The sequence below is a fragment of the Cnephaeus nilssonii genome, assembly GCF_951640355.1.
Source record: "Cnephaeus nilssonii genome assembly, chromosome: 7".
Classification (NCBI taxonomy): Eukaryota; Metazoa; Chordata; class Mammalia; order Chiroptera; family Vespertilionidae; genus Cnephaeus; species Cnephaeus nilssonii.
Window position 1 is genome coordinate 93,956,427 of NC_137078.1, and position 19,917 is coordinate 93,976,343.

General features: G+C 56.0%; 1 protein-coding gene across 1 annotated transcript in view; it reads left to right on the top strand.

The window, feature by feature from the left end:
* Positions 1–19,917, top strand: part of PADI2 (peptidyl arginine deiminase 2) — a 49,773-nt gene that overhangs the window by 20,591 nt on the left and 9,265 nt on the right. Inside the window, exons 4-11 of the mRNA XM_079776235.1 lie at positions 1,290–1,351; positions 5,646–5,763; positions 6,188–6,313; positions 13,177–13,355; positions 14,218–14,321; positions 15,081–15,192; positions 15,724–15,831; positions 18,457–18,608. Of these exons, the coding sequence (XP_079632361.1) occupies positions 1,290–1,351; positions 5,646–5,763; positions 6,188–6,313; positions 13,177–13,355; positions 14,218–14,321; positions 15,081–15,192; positions 15,724–15,831; positions 18,457–18,608 (961 nt within the window). The remainder of the gene's footprint in view (positions 1–1,289; positions 1,352–5,645; positions 5,764–6,187; positions 6,314–13,176; positions 13,356–14,217; positions 14,322–15,080; positions 15,193–15,723; positions 15,832–18,456; positions 18,609–19,917) is intronic.

Here is a 19,917-nt window from a genome sequence, read left to right on the forward strand (position 1 = left end):
AACTTAATCCCCAGACGCGGGATGAGCCACCCGAGGAGGGCTGACATCAGTCCCTTCCTGAGCCAGGACCCTCCGCCCCACCCGGTCCAGGGAGCGGGCACGCCTGCCAAGGGGACTCACCAGGAATCCATTCATTCCCACCCAACTCCCGGCGCAGTCCAAGTCATGCCCAGCGTGAGGCTGAGCCCTCTGGGCCGCTCCCGGGCCTGGATCCGGCTCATCTCGTTCCGTGTGATGCTCCCATCACCTTCCCAACAATTCCCCTGCCCCGCCCTGCTCGTCTCTAATGCATTTTGCCTCGCAGGGACATTCGGCAATTTCTGAAGACATGCTGGTTGTCACGCTGGGGGGTGTTACTGTCACCCAGGGCGCAGAGGCCAGGGAGACTGCCCAACAGCCCACAGTGCACAGAGCAACCCCCCCACACACACAGAAGTGTCTGCCTCACAATGTCCGTGGTGCCGACTATTGCAATTAGTGCAACTCCTCTGGCTGGAAAGGGCCCCATTTTGCAGGTAAAGAAAGGGGATCAGAGAGGCTGTTTAATCTGGCCAAAGTCACACAGCTTATAAGCAGAGAACCAGAGCTTGAACCCAGCACTGTCTGATGCTGCATCTTGGGTTCATGTCACTGCCCCACACAGGTTCCATGAAGCCTGTCCCCACAAAGGTCCCTTCCCCAAGAGAAAGGAGAAACAGGGACCCCTCCCTGGATCCTCTGTCTGACAGCCTGGCCTCTCGAGCACCCTCAGATTGAGAGGGGTCAGAGACCCAGTTTCCCGCCCAAACTAAAGCCCTCAGTCCTTGGAGGTGGGATCTGGGCCACTGAGCATTCTGGGAAAGGTGCACACGCTCAAACACACCTGCGCACACATGCCCTGGCCAGGCTGGGAAAGGAGTGCGGGAATCCTATGACTGTTTTCAAAATAAGAGCTTCAACTCAGACCAACCGCAGTGAGTGCCCCAGTTCCGCTCAGGCCACTGCGTGACCCTGGGCAGAATCTGGCCTCTCCGAACCGAGGCTCCCAGATCTGTACAGTAAGGCTCACCCCACCCACCACCAGAGCTGACTGGTGGGAGATCCAGACCTAGCTGACCGCACCTCTCGACCATAAGCAGACAGGGGGGTGGGGAGGCAGGGGTCGGATGAGATGACCACAGCAAGGCCCTCTCCTTCCAAGGACCAGGCAGATGGTGAGCTACACCCTGATGCTACCGTCCCTGCCCCACCCTGTCCCTGCCCCACCCTGCCTGGCAGGCTCAACAACTCACCCGTGTGTCTGTCCCCAGAGCTCTCCCTGGATGTGGACGCAGACCGGGACGGCGTGGTCGAGAAGAACAACCCAAAAAAGGTACCTCACTGCCAGGGCAGACTCACTGGGGGCGTCCGGGGCAGAGCCCCAGGCTGGATCCTACAGCAGCCTGGTCCTCCCAGGAAATACAGGCAGCTGTCAGTCTCAGAGGAGGAGACCGGGGCCCGAGACAGGCTCCCCGACACACCGCACACCGTGACAGACACACCACACACCGTGACAGACATACCACACACCGTGACAGACACACCACACACCGTGACAGACACACCACACACCGTGACAGACACACCACACACCGTGACAGACCCACCGCACACCGTGACAGACACACCACACACCGTGACAGACACACCACACACCGTGACAGACCCACCGCACACCGTGACAGACCCACCGCACACCGTGACAGACCCACCGCACACCGTGACAGACACACCGCACACCGTGACAGACCCACCGCACACCGTGACAGACCCACAGCACACCGTGACAGACACACCGCACACCGTGACAGACACACCGCACACCGTGACAGACACACCGCACACCGTGACAGACACACCGCACACCGTGACAGACACACCCCACACCGTGACAGACACACCCCACACCGTGACAGACACACCCCACACCGTGACAGACCCACCGCACACCGTGACAGACACACCACACACCGTGACAGACACACCCCACACCGTGACAGACACACCGCACACCGTGACAGACACACCCCACACCGTGACAGACACACCCCACACCGTGACAGACACACCGCACACCGTGACAGACACACCACACACCGTGACAGACACACCGCACACCGTGACAGACACACCGCACACCGTGACAGACACACCGCACACCGTGACAGACACACCCCACACCGTGACAGACACACCCCACACCGTGACAGACACACCCCACACCGTGACAGACACACCGCACACCGTGACAGACCCACCACACACCGTGACAGACACACCCCACACCGTGACAGACACACCGCACACCGTGACAGACACACCCCACACCGTGACAGACACACCCCACACCGTGACAGACACACCCCACACCGTGACAGACCCACTGCACACCGTGACAGACCCACCGCACACCGTGACAGACACACCCCACACCGTGACAGACACACCGCACACCGTGACAGACACACCGCACACCGTGACAGACACACCCCACACCGTGACAGACACACCCCACACCGTGACAGACCCACCGCACACCGTGACAGACCCACCGCACACCGTGACAGACCCACCACACACCGTGACAGACACACCCCACACCGTGACAGACACACCGCACACCGTGACAGACACACCGCACACCGTGACAGACACACCCCACACCGTGACAGACACACCGCACACCGCGACAGACACACAGCACACCGTGACAGACACACAGCACACCGTGACAGACACACCCCACACCGCGACAGACACACCCCACACCGCGACAGACACACCACACACCGCGACAGACACACCACACACCGTGACAGACACACCGTGACAGACACACCGCACACCGTGACAGACACACCCCACACCATGACAGACACACCCCACACCGTGACAGACACACCCCACACCGTGACAGACACACCGCACACCGTGACAGACCCACCACACACCGTGACAGACACACCCCACACCGTGACAGACACACCGCACACCGTGACAGACACACCCCACACCGTGACAGACACACCCCACACCGTGACAGACACACCCCACACCGTGACAGACCCACTGCACACCGTGACAGACCCACCGCACACCGTGACAGACACACCCCACACCGTGACAGACACACCGCACACCGTGACAGACACACCGCACACCGTGACAGACACACCCCACACCGTGACAGACACACCCCACACCGTGACAGACCCACAGCACACCGTGACAGACCCACCGCACACCGTGACAGACCCACCACACACCGTGACAGACACACCCCACACCGTGACAGACACACCGCACACCGTGACAGACACACCGCACACCGTGACAGACACACCCCACACCGTGACAGACACACCGCACACCGCGACAGACACACAGCACACCGTGACAGACACACAGCACACCGTGACAGACACACCCCACACCGCGACAGACACACCCCACACCGCGACAGACACACCACACACCGCGACAGACACACCACACACCGTGACAGACACACCGTGACAGACACACCGCACACCGTGACAGACACACCCCACACCATGACAGACACACCCCACACCGTGACAGACACACCGCATACCGCGACAGACCCACCGCACACCGTGACAGACACACCCCACACCATGACAGACACACCCCACACCGCGACAGACACACCACACACCATGACAGACACACCGCACACCGCGACAGACCCACCACACACCGCGACAGACCCACAGAGCGGCCACACTCCTGTGGAAACAGGCTCCCACGTCTCAGTTTCCCCACCCACAGGATGGGGACCCCAGTTCAGAGAGTTGTTGGAAAAATTAAATGTCCTGCCACAGAGGAAGTGCCACCAAGTATTTGTTCTTATTATTTTGCTTTTTTTTTTTTTAAATCTGAGCGGGAGAGACCGCCAGGAGCAGAAGGCTGCGTTAATGCCCTCAGTTCAAGTTTAATGCTGTGTGCACAACCCCTCTCCTGTTTACTTATTCATTCATTCATCATTCATTGGCTTTTCTTCCTCTTCTGCTCCCCACAAAGGACCATTCTAATGGCTTTACTGTGTCCCTTTCTGTTCTTATGATTCTTACAAAACCTGCCAGCTGGTTGGTGTGCGTGAATTTTTAACTTGTGCAAATGGCACTGTGTTCTTGACCTCATTCCGTTCCGTACTTTTACCTCAACCCAGTTTTTTAAGCTCCATTGGTGTTTCTCTGTTACATCCTCTCATTATCTTCCACAACAATCTGAAGCCTGGTTGAAATTATACATAGATGGATACTTTAAAAAGTTAACTGAATGCCCCCGTGAGGACACTGGGGACTACTGCTGGCCCCAGATTCCCTGCTTGTTGCTGGGGGGCCTCAAGCCTATTGGGGAACCCCTTCTCCCAGGCTCCTCAGTGGGGCGACAGCCGAGGCCGCCTCACTCACTCCGTCTCTGTGTCGGTGGCTCCCCGAGGCCTCTGAGGCCGCCAGCCTGGCCCGCAGGCGGCAGCCTTGGGGAAGGCACGCGGTCCCTGTGGGCCTGGGCGTACAGGCTTTCTCCGTGAGGCCAGTGACGTTTCATATTTCACTTCCATTTCACAAATATTTGTTGAGCATATTTTACATTCCAGGACTGGGTCCGGCCCTGGGGACATCGCTCCTGCCCTCAGGGAGCCCACAGGCCAGTGGAGGGGGTGAGGGAGACCCACATTAAGTAAAGAATGTCGGGGTGGCTGTTTCAGCACAATTGTCCCTAATCTGCCCCCAGAAGAGCATGTACAGTGTCGAAAGTGTAAACCCAGGGAGACTGCTCTGGGTGGAGAATCGTAAAGGCTTTCCGGGGAAGAGGGACCATTTTGCTGTGACTGGGAGGAGGATGGCGTTGGCCAGGTGAAGGGAGACGGGACAGCGTTCCAGGCGGAGGGACCAGTACAGCGAAGGCTGAGAGCTTGGCATCTTTGGGGAGCAGAATGACAGCCAGTGTGGGGGAGCAGAACGGCGGCCAGTGTGGGGGAGCAGAGTGGGCGAGAGGAAGGTGAGGGGCACAGTGGAGAGGTGGCAGGTCTCTCCGGGCCTTGCAGGCCACAAGGACTTTATCCTGAGTCAACAGGGAGCGCCCGACCCGGGTGGAAGCAGGAAAGCAACCTGATCTGGGTGGAGTGCCTTCTACGCCACCCTGGCTGCTGGGTAGAAAGGGGTCACCTTGCAGGTCCCATTGGGGCACTTAGAGAGTGTCTGGAAGCACTGGGCGTCTGTCCATCCAGGCGTCTTCCCCTGAGCCCCCGGCACTTCAGAGCCTGCCTGCCCCTTTCTCTGGCCGCCCTCCGTCTCCCTGCCTCCACCCCTCTCGGCACAGGCACACCCGACGTGAGGCTCAGGAGGGCCTCAGAGCCTTCCAGTCTCTGTCTCTCTCTGCCACCATCCGTCCGCCTCCTGGACTTTCCGTCGGTGCTTACACGGACGTCTCTGGGCATCAGACGTGGGATTGCATTTTCCAGGTCACAGCTGCCCCGATGGGGGGTGGCTGCTCTTTATTCTCCTCCTGGGCCGTCTCTCCAGAGTCCTGTGAGGTCTGGGCTGGGACTGTCTACCAGAAGGTACAGGAGAGAGAACTGACCTCTCCCCCTGCCCCTGCAGGCGTCCTGGACCTGGGGCCCCGAGGGCCAGGGAGCCATCCTGCTGGTGAACTGTGACCGGGAGATACCCTGGTTGTCCAAGGAGGACTGCAGGGACGACAAAGTCTACAGCAAGAACGGTACCAGCAGGACCCACACGCGGGGTTGGGGGCAGGGAGGAGCCATGGAAGCAGTCCTGCTAAGTCCTGGGCTGGGCTGAGGGTGAGGCAGGAGTGACCTCGGGTCTCCCGGGGATGGAGGACTCAAACAGCCATTCTTGCTAAAAACAGAAGACAAAACTATTAATATAGTCCAATTGGAACCATGGTTTTTAAAGAAGATACACATACGTAGAAAAAAGACTGGAAGGAAATTCCCCAAAGGTTACTGGTTGTCTGTGGAATTAGAGATGACAGCCGGTTTTTATGCCTTTCTATAGTTCCCATCATACACACGTGTGGGGTTTTCTCCGTCCTGATGATAAAGGTAACAACAGCCCTTTGTAAGCCAGCCTGGCAGCCCCGAGTGTCTTCATTCTAACCTCCTCGCGTGTCCACCCGTCAGACCTCAAGGACATGTCGCAGATGATCCTGCGGACCAAAGGCCCGGACCGCCTCCCCGCGGGATACGAGATCGTCCTCTACATCTCCATGGCGGACTCGGACAGAGTGGGCGTGTTCTACGTGGAGAGTGAGTGGCCCCGGCCCAGCCCTCGCGGTCCTGAGCCATTCAGCGCTCACCGAGCTGCCCCACGGGGCCCAGCTCTGCCCTCTGAGGCCCCCAGGCCTCCCCTACGCAGTGGTGGCCCCCACAGGGGCAGGTGCTGCCGAGAGCCCCTGGCCTCTCAGTAAGCACCTGGGCCGCTTAGGAACAGAAGCGATGACTAAGTCCTATTACTAGTAGTGGTCATCGCTGCCCCGTGAAGTCAGGAGGCCCCCCGGGCCAGATCTCCCCTCTCTCAAAGGAGGTGGTCGTGCCGCAGGTTTAGGTAGAACCAGAGCCCCGACTCCCCATGAACCAAGGGAGGGAGGCCTTTGGAGGTCCTTTTCCGGGGTCATGTCACCTTCATGATACCTGAAGCAGGTACCCGCCCCCTGGTGTGTTTTGCCCATCTCGGGTTTCCTGGAGCTGAGCGTTACCTCCCAACATTTTTACATATATATATATATATATATATATATATATATATATATGCTTTTTTTTTTAATTGCTTTCAGAGAGGTAAGGAGCAGGAGAGAGAGATGGAAACATCAGTGATGAAAGAGAATCATTGACCGGCTGCCTCCTGCACACCCCACACTGGGGATCGAGCCCACAACCGGGGCACGTGCCCTGAGCGGGAATCGAACCCTGACCTCCTGGTTCCTAGATCGACGCTCCACCACTGAGCCACGCCCACCAGGCATGCCTCCGACTTTTAAAGAGCCCCTGGCACTGCTGTGGGCACCCTGAGGGGGCTGACCCCCTTGGTCCTCTTGTCGGTGACGGGCACCCTGGGCCCCACTGTGTAGGGAACGTGCTTCTGCCACAGAGCGACCTGCTCTGACCCATTCTTTCTGTCAGTACGCGTTGAGCGCCCTCAGCGCCAGGTGCTGTTCCCAGCACTGGGGTCCCCACAGTGAACTCTGAAAGCACACACTGCCCTGGGGAGGTGACGGTCCAGTGAGGGAGACAGAGGAACTAGCCTGATTGGAGGAAATGACACAGACCACGTGATAGAGAGTGTGCGGGGCAGAGGTAAGGTACTGCCAACCTGAGCAGGTGACTGAGCTGAGACCCAAACCCACAATGAGGAGGAACCAGCCCTTTATGAGCTGAGGGAAGAGTGTTCCAAGCACAGGGAACCGTACGGACAAGGCACAGAGGAGGGAACCAGCCTGGAGGAGCAGAAGGAAGACCAGAGCGAGGAGATGTGTTGGAATCAAGGTCAGCGAACTGGGCAGGAGCCAGGGCATGCAGAGAAGGCTCCGCTTTTCCTCTGACCGCAGTGGAAAGCCATTAGAGGGTTTTAAGCAAGGGACTGTCAAGAGCTGATTTACGTGTTAAAATGCTCTCTAAGCAAAATAGTTAGCATTGCAGTTTGCCGTGGGTGCAGGGTGGGGCTTCCCCTGCGTGCCCAGCTGCCTGGAGATCCGGGATCTCTGGCCTAGCTCTGGGGCCCCCCTCTGGACCAGCCCACTGCAGCCAGGGCAGTCACCCGGAGGAGTTGGTCACAGGGTTCTCGGGACCCTCACCTCAGGGAGTGACTTGGCCAGGACAGCAATGGACAGCTGCCACCTGGAGCCAGTCCTCCTGATCCACCCTGGGCTCGGGCAATGACCTCATACAGGTTGGAATGTCCCCAGAGTCAGGCCGGCTCTGCAGCCCCAGGGGGCCAGAAATGTTGACGTTTACCAGGGCCAGGCCAGGGTTGCCACGGGGGATGGGGCTGCGGGCAGGGGCTGGAGGGGTACAGGAAGGACCTGCACCTGGGCTTCTTGACCATGGCATTGAATTGTGACACCTGGATGTTATCCAGAGGGCTCTTTTTACTGATGGGAGTGGACTGAGGTCTGGCCCTGTAAGCACATCCCTCCCCCTCCCTCGCCACCCGAGATGGGTCCTGAGCAGACAAGACGAAGAGGAATCACTACGCAAGCGCTTTGGATGCTTTGGACCACGGTGCCCAGTCTGTGTTATCTGGGCTGGCGTCCTGCAGGGGGGTGGCGTTACAGAGACAGACAGCGATGATCCCAGAATAGTCCGTTTCCCACAAAATGTTCCACCCCGGATGGCTGCTCGGGGTCACACGAAAGAACAGGATGGAAAACGGTCTATCGGTGGCAGTTTCTCCCTTTTCTCCTTTTTCTTCTTTTGGGGTGGCGTCAAGATCCAGGTACACCTGTGGGTAAGAGTGTGTTGTGTTACAGGAAAGTCATGTGTCACCCACTACCTGTCACTACCAGAACCAGGAAGTAGAGAGAAGGATTGGATCTTTATGGGAGCTTTATTCAGATGGCCAGTGATCTGAGAAGATGGTGGGTTATGTACCCTAAAAACATCATCTTACATCTCATCTCAAGGCGACCCTTTTTATAAGGAGGGAAAAAAGTGTAGGTAAAGAGTTTGGAATTCAGGGAGAAAAGGTTAATCAGATGGTGATTCTTTTAGATGGATAGGTAGGTAGGTAGGCAGGTAGATAGATAGATAGATAGATAGATAGATAGATAGATAGATAGATAGATATTATTGATTTCAGAGAGGAAGGGAGAGGGAGAGAGAGAAACATCAATGATGAGAGATAATCATGGATCAGCTGCCTCCTACACGCCCCCTACTGGGGATCGGGCCTGCAACCTGGGCATGTGCCATGACCAGAAATTGAACCATGACCTCCTAGTTCATAGGTTGGCACTCAACCTCTGAGCCACATCAGCCGGGCTAGATGGTGATCTTCATCTGCATCCCGGGCAGGGACACTCTCTCCCTGGAGCACAATGGCTCAGATACCGTCCTGGTGGCTTGCAGCCCTCCTGGGGCACAAAGGTTGGATTGCCTGCGGGTCTCCTGAAGTCAGGGCAGGTCCCGTCATACACTCCAGGTCCTGGAACAATAGCTTCTACATGCACCAGCCACCTAGCCTGGTAACTATATAACTAGAACTAAAAATATTTAACTTCTTGAGTTCCGCATCAGGCAGGGGGCTGGACTGGAGGCTAGGGACCCCAAGAGGGGGGCTCTGGAGCCCAGGAGATTCAAACCCTAGATCTAAGCAAGTCTAACATATCCAGACCTCGTGTTCCTCGTTTGTGACGTGATTTGGGGACAACAGGAGGCCTGGCTGAGCCACTGGTGATGGGGACTCAAGAGGAGTGAGGGTCAGGCCCTCAACACAGTAGCTGGTCCATGGAGCGCTCTCTCTAGATGGCACTTGTTGCTTTTGTTGGAATTATTATGATGATTATTCATAATCGTTAGAAGTCTCGAATGCCGTTAGGAAGATCCAGCCTCAGCTTCGGCCCCAGGGTCCCAGAGTTGGGGCCTGACCTCTTCCTACCAAGGATACAGAGACCAGCGTGCCCATTTGCCCAGGACCTTCCTAGGTTTAGCACCGAAAATCCATCACCCCAGGAATCCCCTCAGTCCCGGGCACAGCAGGACAGTGGCTCACAGTGTCACCCTGAGGAGTCTCCTTGGGAGGTGGAATATCTCCAAAGTGACCAGAAGGGTTGTGCCAAATCATACCGCACGCCCGGGCAGGGCCAAGGCCTGGGGCTAAGGAGAGGTCAGGGTGGCCGGCGGACCCGGCTCCAGGCATGTGGCCGCTCCATAAAGGGGCATTGTTGGTTCCTGTAGGGAGAGCCAGCCATGCCCAGGCGGGCCTGCACCCAGCTGGGGACGAGGGACAAGGGACGGAGGCTCCTCGCGACAGGGGCTGGATTGTTCCCACCGAGGAATTGATCCGCCTAGAGCTGGCCCAGGCCGCCAGAACGAGAGACGCATGTAGATCGCCGGCCGGGAGAGGGAGAAAACTGCACGCAGATGGGCAAGATCATGTCCCTCCACCTGACCCAGCTCCCCTGGCCAGGCCCCTCCCCTCCCCAGGCCCTGGTGGAGCCCCTCCCCCACCACAGCTTTGGAGCTTTCTGCAAAGACAAGTCGCCTCCTAGGCCTGAGATCTCTCCCCCTGAGCATCTATTGGTTCAAGTGCAGCCCGGGTGTGTGGGCAGTTCAGGTGCAGCCTGGTGTGTGGGCGTGGACGAGCTTGAGAGCCGAGGGGGGAATGTTTTTAGTTATGCAGATTGGGACACAGGGCACAAGCTGTCCTTGCTGAATGAGGAGGACTTCACCTTCTGTGTCGGGCCGTGGTGAGCTCCTTGGAACATTCAGTGCCTGAGTCTATACGCCTCAATTCTTGGGCCCATCCAAGGGGAGGTGATGTGAGGTATTTCTTTGGCTTCTGTTGTTCATGAGCCATTTGATGAAAAGGTCATGATTTTTTTTTTCCTCAGGGAGAAAGGGAGAGGGAGAGAGAGATAGGAACATCAATGATGCCCTACCTGGTTTGACTCAGTGGACAGAGCGTCGGCCTGCGGACTGAAGGGTCCTGGGTTCGATTCCAGTCAAGGGCACATGACTGGGTTGCAGGCTTGATCCCAATCAATGATTCTCTCTCATCATTGATGTTTCTAATGTTTCTATCTCTCTCCCCCTCTCTCTTCCTCTCTGAAATCAATAAAAATATTTTTTTAAAAGAAAAAAAAAAGAAACATCAATGATGAGAGAGAATCATTGACCGGCTGCCTCCTGCACACTTCCCACCGGGGATCAAACCCACAACCCAGGCATGTGACCTGACCAGGAATGTAACCATGTCCTCCTGATTCATAGGTCGATGCTCAACCAATGAGCTCCACCAGCCAGGCGAAAAAGTCATGGGGTTTGCAGTCAGGGGTGTGCTGACTCATTCACGGTTCTCATAGTAGTGATGGCCACAGGTCCCAGCTGTGTTACCGGGGTTACCCATGGTACTAAGTTTACCGAAGTTACTGATGCTGTGTCCTTTTATCTTGCAATGACCCGATGGCATAGGTATTGTTATCGTCCACTTAACAGATGAGTAAACTGAGGGGAGGGGAGAGGAAGTGAATTCCCTGAGGTTTCAAAGCTTAGAAAGCCAGAGTGGCATTTGAACCCAGGTCTCTCTGACTGTGGAAGCCATAACCACTCAGGCGACCACCCTCAGTGAGGTATGCAGGCTGGGGGGAAAGTAGCTTTGCAGTTGTGAATACTCGAAACACCAAGTTTATTCTTGTGTTATTATTTATGAATTATTGTACTGTTTTCCATATGAACAACTGTAAACCTACGTCCGCCCCGCCCTGTCTGACCAGGGTCCCGTGGCACACACTGTCCTACGTGAGGAGCCATTTGAAGCCTGGGCTGCAGTGGTTCCTTCATTCATTTTGCAAGTTTTAATCAACCCCCCTATTTGTGCCAGGACTGTTCTGGTTACATGTTCTAACCCTTGGGCGACTGCTCACTAACCATTACCGTCGTTGGTGACCATAGCGCTAAGCTGAGTCTGATTCTGCCCTTCCAGCTCTGCGGGGCATAAAGAAACTCCTTCTGGAACTGCGTAGGGTCCTACGCCCATGGCTTTGCCAATGCAAGTACCCCTCTCCTCATCGCCCCCACCTCTGCCACCCCCGAGGACATCTCAAAGCCTGCCCCCCTCTGCTCAAATGCTTCTTCCCATCCTGCCTCCTTCCCTGCCCTCCCCGCCCCAGTAACCCCATGGGCTCGCTCCCCCACAGCTCTGTTCTGACGCTTCCCACCTCTGCTCTGTCTCACCATCAGCGGAGCGCTGCTGCTCTTCAGCAGAGATGCTGGGCCTCTCTCCCCCAAAGCCCTTGCCCGTGCTGGCCACAGAGTAATGAGTCAATACATGCGCTCTGAATTGGCCTAAAAATTCTCCTACGGGGAGCGGTCTGGGCGCCAGCGGTTCAGTAGACATTTATTAAACCCTGAGCCAGACCGGCTGGACCCGTCTCTGCCCCCACAAAGTGACAGCCTCTCGGGGCCAACAGTGAACACTGCGGTCATCGCCATTCAGAAAGGCTGGGATGGGGAAGGACGGGGGCTGCGGAGGCTCCAAAACAGAGCCCCTGGCTTGGTCTCTGAGGGACCCGGGCACAATTCTCAGAAGTGACACAAATTTAAAAAAAAAGTGACACAAATCAAGGCCTGAAAGGAGGGAGACGGCTGTTCCACGCAGAGGAGCGGCACTGGACACACCTGCCTGTCCCCCCAGCCACGAAGACGTACAGCCAGGGACCCACGCCTGGGTCTTCACGCAGAAATTCCCCTCCAAGATTACCTGGAGGGGAATTTGGGGGCAAATGGGCACACTGTGTTTTATTCTGTAACGGGGAAGGGAACTTGGGGCTCGGAACTGGACGTGACTTTGAGTCCCAGCTCAGCCCCTTACTGGCTATGTGACCTCGAACAAGCCATTCCTCCTTTCTGCGGCTCGGTTTCCTCGTCCGTAAAACAGGAAGAAGGATCGCTTTCTCGGCGTCACTGGCTGCTCAGCCGTCCTCTGCCGTCATCCAGGAGCACCATTCCTGGGAAAGTTGGCTCCTTTTATTTTTATTTTTTTAATATCCTTTTCATTGATTTCAGAGAAGAAGGGAGAGGGAGAGAGAGATAGAAACATCAGTGATGAGGGAGAATCATGGATCGGCTGCCTCCCGTACGCCCCCACACTGGGATGGAGCCCGCAACCCGGGCATACGGCCTGACTGGGAATCGAACCACGATCAGCGTTTGCTCCTTCACAGACACGGAAGCCAGAGCCAGAGAGGTTGTCTGGTTCGGGCCACACGGCTAGCACACGGTCGCGCTGGGACAGTGACCAGGCCACGGCCCCTCTGGTGGCTTTCCTGCTTGTGCTTTTTCTCTCCTCATCTGGGGGACAAGTTCCTCCGCCCTCTTGCCCCCCATCAGTGACCCCGCCTCGCTGACCTCTTCCCGGTGGGGCGGGGCTCCGACGTTGGTCCTTCTCCCTCCAGACCCGTTCTTCGGCCAGCGTTACATCCACATCCTGGGCCGGCAGAAGCTCTACCACGTGGTCAAGTACACAGGCGGCTCGGCGGAGCTGCTGTTCTTCGTGGAAGGCCTGCGGTTCCCCGACGAGGGCTTCCCAGGCCTGGTCTCCATCCACGTCAGCCTGCTGGAGTATATGAGCGAGGTGAGGGCTCCAGGCCTCCCCCTGAGGGCTGCCCCGGGGCGCCAGGCGGGCTCCTTCCAGAGGGCCAAGCCCAGGATCCCCTGCCCCCCGCTCTCCCCCACTCTGCTCCACTCCCCTCAAAGCACCCAAGAGAGAGTCCAGGCTTGGAGACCTAGATGCCCCCACCATTCACGCTCCGATGAGGCTGGGTCCAGCTTACACCGACCAGAACAGGCTCTGGGGTCAGACTGCCCAAGTTCAGGCCCATCAGACACCGGGCAGGTGAACTGACTCCCTGGGCCTTGGTTTCCGACAAAAGCTCCTACTTCCTGGGATGGCCATGAGCATCCGAACTTGTAAGAACTCATTCACAAAGCACCCTCAGGTCCGTGGGAAAAGGGAAGGCAGAAAAGGCACAGCTAACAGCACGGGTGGGGAGGGGCCCTGGCCGCCAGGGTCTCAGACTGGCCCTCCAGCGGGCACCGCAGAGACTCCAAGGGCAGCCTGGGCGGGACCATGTGGGCCGACTTCAAGAAGAGAACTTCGGTGGGGGAAGATCAGAAAGTGTCAGGAGTGTTCACTCAGCTGTCAGACAACCTGGGTTTGAATCCAGCCTCTACCACTTACTGACCATGTACCCTTGGGCAGCTACATAAGAGGTCTGTGATTCAGTTTCCCCACCTGTAAAACAAGGGTGATCGTGTATCTACCTCCTGGGGTAAGGCAGAAATGAGTCGGTGCGTGGAAAACCCCCACAGGGCCTGGCACACAGTAGGTGCTCAATAAATGTACTATTGCTATCAGTGTCCCCCACTTGGGAAGGCAGGAGTGACAAGCACCCTGACGAGACTTTTGGATCCCCTCCCCTTCTCTCCCACGCCAGGAGATTCCGCTGACACCCATCTTCACGGACACCGTGGTGTTCCGGATTGCTCCGTGGATCATGACCCCCAACATCCTGCCTCCCGTGTCCGTGTATGTGTGCTGGTAAGCAGTGGCCATGGTGCAGACGGGCAGTGTGGCAGAGTGGCTATCGCTGAGGCTTCAGGGCAGACAGACCTGGGTTCAGATCCTGGGTTCAGATATGTGACCTTGCAAAACTCACTTGGCCTCTATGAGCCTCCGTTTCTCTGAAATGCTAGCGTCACAGAATCTCTGTGAGGATTAAATGAGACCAAGCAGGCAAAGTATCCGTCCAAGGTCCTGGCACAGAGTTTTCGCTCTAAAAATAATAGTTACCGTTTCTCTTCTTACTCTTGGCCCATGCTGTGAAGGTGGGAACCTCCTGTGCAATGGATGTTCATCCCATTCATTCAGCAATGTTTTTACTGAGCACCTACTATGCGCTAGACAGCCGTAGCAAGATGAGAAGCAGGGGAAAGAAGCGCCTGCAGGTGGGTGCTGGCCACACCCAAGGGCCTGAGGTCCGGGCCCATCCCCGGCCTCCGTGCTAAGCAGAGCTCCGCTTTGGAATCCGGGGGCGTCAGAGACAAGGCTTGGGGACAGGTGGGGGTGAGAGTCCCCCTCCTCATTTTGTTTGTTCATGACCTTGGCAAACACCGCGTGTGGGTGAATTTACTTGGCCCTTGAGTCCAGCGGCCTTTGCAGAGGTGACTGAACACAGGCGTGGCCTCACCTGCCTGGCACAGCCTCCAGGTGCCAGCTGCTCTTGCCACCTCAGTGGCCCGGCCCTCGCCCCCCCCCTCACCCTTCCTCCCGGCCTTCCCCTCTCCCTCACCTTCTCAGCATGAAGGACAATTACCTGTTCCTGAAGGAGGTGAAGAACCTGGTCGAGAAAACCAACTGCGAGCTGAAGGTCTGCTTCCAGTACATAAACCGCGGAGACCGCTGGATCCAGGTGAGGAGCCGGGCTGCCAGGGCGCGGCCCAGGGCTCAGGCAGGAAGCGTTGGCTTAACGTCAACATCCTGGCACCGCGCCGCGCCGCGCCACGTGTGGGAATTCTGCCGTCAGCTCACACATGCACGTGTGCTCAGAGACATAAATGTATCAGGCAGTTCACTGCAGCCTAGGCAGCAAAGGCCTGTAAAACAACCCAAATGTCCCTCCACGGGGGACGGGGGCGCACACGTATGATGGGCAGCCTTCCCGTGGAGGAGTCTACAGCAGCTAGGAAGAAGCCAACTGTAAATACAGAATGAGCTCCAAGGTAAGGTGTTCCTTGCAGGAGGATGTTACCAGTGGTGTTTTATAAAACGGGGTTGATATGAACACACACACGCTTGGCATGTGCAGAGCCCGTCCGTGGAAGGAAGCGTAGGAACAGAACGAGAGCCGTCACCTGCCGTCAGGAAGAGAATTGGGGGTACTGGCTGGTACTCACTGGTGGTGCTCTGGCTCATCTGATGGCTCCCCTTGGTGTCCCCGCAGGATGAAATCGAGTTTGGCTACATCGAGGCCCCCCACAAAGGCTTCCCCGTGGTGCTGGACTCCCCCCGAGACGGAAACCTGAAGGAGTTCCCAGTGAAGCAGCTCCTGGTGAGATGCTGAGGGCCACCCCCTGGGACGGGGTGGGGCGCGGTCCTGGGGACGCTTACAGGACGGAGTGGTCAGGAGACCTTGGGCACCCTTGACAAGTTAGTCTGTTGCCCAGAGCCTCCGTTTTCCCACCTGCGAAATGGGTCAGTTGGAATAGTGCTCTCTAAGGGCCTTTCCTGCTCTGATACCTGGTGCATTTCCAACAAATGGAGGGCTTTCTGTTAGAGGAGAAGTAGGAACTGGGTGTCACAAAGGCAGGTCGGGGGCCCTGAATTCTGCCACTGCCTCACCCCCAACTTGCAATGAAATAAGATTCCAAGAGGAAAATTACAGTTAAGCAATTGTCAAAAATCATGGTTACAACTTCACAGCTCATTAAAGCTGTGGTCTTTCAGTGCATGTGTGTTTTTTTAATGTTTTCATTGATTTTTAGAGAGAGAGGAAGGGAGAGGGATAGAAAAATAGAAACATCAATGAGAGAAACATCCTTGATCAACTGCCTCCTGCATACCCCTCACTGGGGATCAAGCCCACAACCCGGGCATGTGCCCTGACCGGGAACCGAACTCTTGGTTCATGGTTCAGCGCTCAACCACTGAGCCACACCGGTCGGGCTGCATTTGTTATTTTTTAAGCAATTTGACACCCCCCATTTCCACTCCCCTTTAATGCCCTCCCCAAGACATCAGGGCTCCTCAGAGGCGACCCCTCGCCAGGTTCACACCTGCTTCTTGTGCACCTTCACTCACCTATCTCCCTCGTCACAGGAGATGGGAACCCCTTGGTGTGAGCGCCAAGCTCTGGAATGTCAGGCAGACCTGGCCTTGGGTCCCGGTTCTACCCCTTAGCAGCAGTGTGGCCTTGGGCAAGCAACTCACTCTCTTTGGGAGTGGCCTGAAGCCTCAGCTTGCTCATCTGTAAAATGGGGATGGAAACAGTATCCATCTCACAGGACTGTGGTGAAGATCGAAGGCATCCTCTCAGGCATCCGTGCTGCACCTGATACACTGCCCATCGCTAGCTGTCGTTATGTTTGTCGTTCCACAGCCCTGGACACTGTCCTCGGTGAGGACTGTCCCTTCCCTCCAACACTGGGAGGGGCAGTCAAACCGGCCCGCCACAGGCATGAGAACCGAGGCTTCCCAGACCCTCCTCTCCCGGTCCCTGGGTCACCACCTGCCTTCAGTGTTAGCTGCCTGCTTGCAAAGCCCTGGCTGCATTGTTCCCGGAGGCCTGTGCCAAGCCCGGCTCTGTGCCGAGTGCCTGCCCGCCTGTGTGACGCTGTGAAGCCCCAGCTGCCCCAGCCTCCCGCAAACCGCACCTTGCCATCTGGGCTCCCAGGCGAGAAAGCGCTAAGCTTCAGCCGTCCATCCCACCCGCCACAGCTGTCCCTGGAGCCTCTCAGGTGGGCCAGGATAAGCCACTCATCTTCCCACTTCACTTTTTCTTATTACAGGGATTTTTGTCAGAGAAGCTTAATCCCAGCCCCAGTGCAAGTTCCTAAGAAAGAACCCCTACTTTTTTTTTTAACCAAAAAATCATAAAAGGAACCGTAAAATTCAGGTGGTCACCAAGGTTATAACAACTGGGGACCCCTGGGGTTATGCCAGCTCCAGAGCCCTGTGCCAAGAAGGATTCTGAGGCTACATCTGGGCTCGGTGAACAAATATGGTTGTTTGGGGACAGGTTGAAATGTCATATGTCACCTACCTGCCATTCCTGCATGTATCAGTCAGCTTTCACTAGGTAAGGCTGCAGTAACAAACAACCCCCAAATCTCAAAGCTTGCCAACAGCAAAGGCCCATTTCCTGCATACACTCGTGTTGGTTACTGGTTGGTTGTCTGCAGCTCTGCTTCCTTGTTCCTTCCTCATTCTAGAGGCCGGGCTGCAGGAGCAGCTCAAGTCTGAGTAATGCCATTCTCCCAGCATGAGGATGGGAGAGAGTTGACAGGCATACGCAGTGGATCTTACGGCTTTGGCTCTGAACTGGCATGCGGCACTTCTGCTCACATTTCATTGGCCAAAACAAGTCATATGACCAAGTCTGATACTGGGCAGGGAAGTATATTCCTTCTACAGGGAGAAACCAGAAGTCACACAGCAATAGCTCAGGATGCAAAATTCTCTTACTGAGAAGGGGGGAGCAAGTCTCCGGGAGCAATAATACAATCTACCACCTTGCCGCAGGTCACCTGATCCAACACCTCTTTGACAGCTGGGGAAACTGAGGGTCGGAGAAATGAAGAGATGAGCAGGGACATCCATAGCACAAAAAGACTAATCCTGAAATCACTGATGTACCTTCGTGTTTGGGAAATACTAGTAGAGGCACATGCAGAAACTCAGACGCATGCATGCACATTCACACACACACACACACACTCATATTCTCACGTTCATGCCCACACTCACACCAACAAGCTCACAAACTCAACCTCCCCCTGCCAGGCTCTACTCTTTGGTGGGAATAAGAAGACCATGGATGACCCCCGCCCAGAGGCTACGGGCCCACAATGCCAGACCTAAGGTGGTCAAGGCGTGATCATCAGAAGGTGACTACATTGGGGCTAAGGACACTACGTGGCTGCAGGACACTAATGATGGGTGTGTGCCCCCTGCCTAGGGCCCAGATTTCGGCTACGTGTCCCGGGAGCCCCTCTTTGAGCCTGTCACCAGCCTCGATTCCTTTGGGAACCTGGAGGTCAGTCCCCCAGTGACCGTGAACGGCAAGACATACCCCCTGGGCCGGATCCTCATCGGGAGCAGCTTTCCTCTGTAAGAGAAGCCAGGGTGGGGCTGGGGGGAAGGAGGGGGAGGTTACTCTGTCTCTTTAGGAGTGGCTTGGGTTGCTCATACATGGAGCAAATGACTGAGAGAACGAATCCCTCCCTTGACTCTCTGATGAGATATAGACATTTATGGAAAGAAAACCAAGTTAGCCAGTACATCTCAGCATAAATTAGGGTCAAATATAAAACTAAATAAAAAGCTATCTTCCCAAAAGGGGAGGCTCTATAGTGAGATTATAGGCCACATCGAGAAGGGATGAAGGAGTCTGGAGAAGGAACACTGAAAGAGAGGAATGGGAGCACACCAACCAATCCTTGAGGGGCCATACACAAGAGTCATAAGACGGCATGGCCCTGCCCCCAAGCCTGAGTCCCTGGCTCCATGGCTTGTCCACAACACCCTCCTTCCATCCCCAGATGCCCCTCAGTCAATGAAAAGGCAGAGTCTCCCTTGGTCAGGGCAGTTGCTGGGGAGGTAGTGAGTACTGTGGGTCCTCACTTCACAAAAGGGCTGCCAGGAACCTGCACGTAGGGGACCAGCCAGGATTTGTGCACCAAGTCCCTCAGCCACATGGGATGCCCTACCTTCTCAGTGGAGGCCACTGGCACATCAGTGACGGTTTTCCCACCTTTCTGTCCTTCTCCCTCCACTCAGTAGCCTCATCCATTCAGCAGGCATTTCCCAAGCACCAGCCAAGTGCCAAGCCCTGTGTCAAGCATGAGGCTCCAAACAGGAAGCCCAGCCCTTGCCTTCAAGGAACTGGGGATTGAACAGACGTGAAACAAGGGTGTGTACAGTGACATAAGGGATGTTAGGGAGCCCGAGGAACCCAAGGAGGGGGTCTCTGACCCCCATGGAGAGTTCAGAGAGGGCTTGTAGAGACAAATATTTATTGAGAGCCTTCTCGGTGACCAGGCATTATTCTAGGCTCTGGGGACACAGCAGTGAGTCAAACAGACCAAGTCCCAGCTCTCAGGGAGTTTTTATTAGGGTGGGGGAAGAACAGGAAATAAACATGGAAGCAAGAAAATAAATAAGATACCTCTGGATGCTAATAAGTACAATGAAGAAGATAAAATAAGGTTACATGATCAAGAGTGATGGGGCAAGGGTACTTTAGCGTTTGTGGTTTTGAGAAAGTAACTTGAAAATGAGGGCTGGATGATGAAAAAGAGGCAGCTATGCGGAGATCAAAGGGAAAGAACATTCCAAATAGAAGGAACATCAGTGGCAAAGCCTTGAGTGGTAACAAGCTTAGCAGGTAGCTGGAGCAAACAGAACAAGGAGGAAGAAG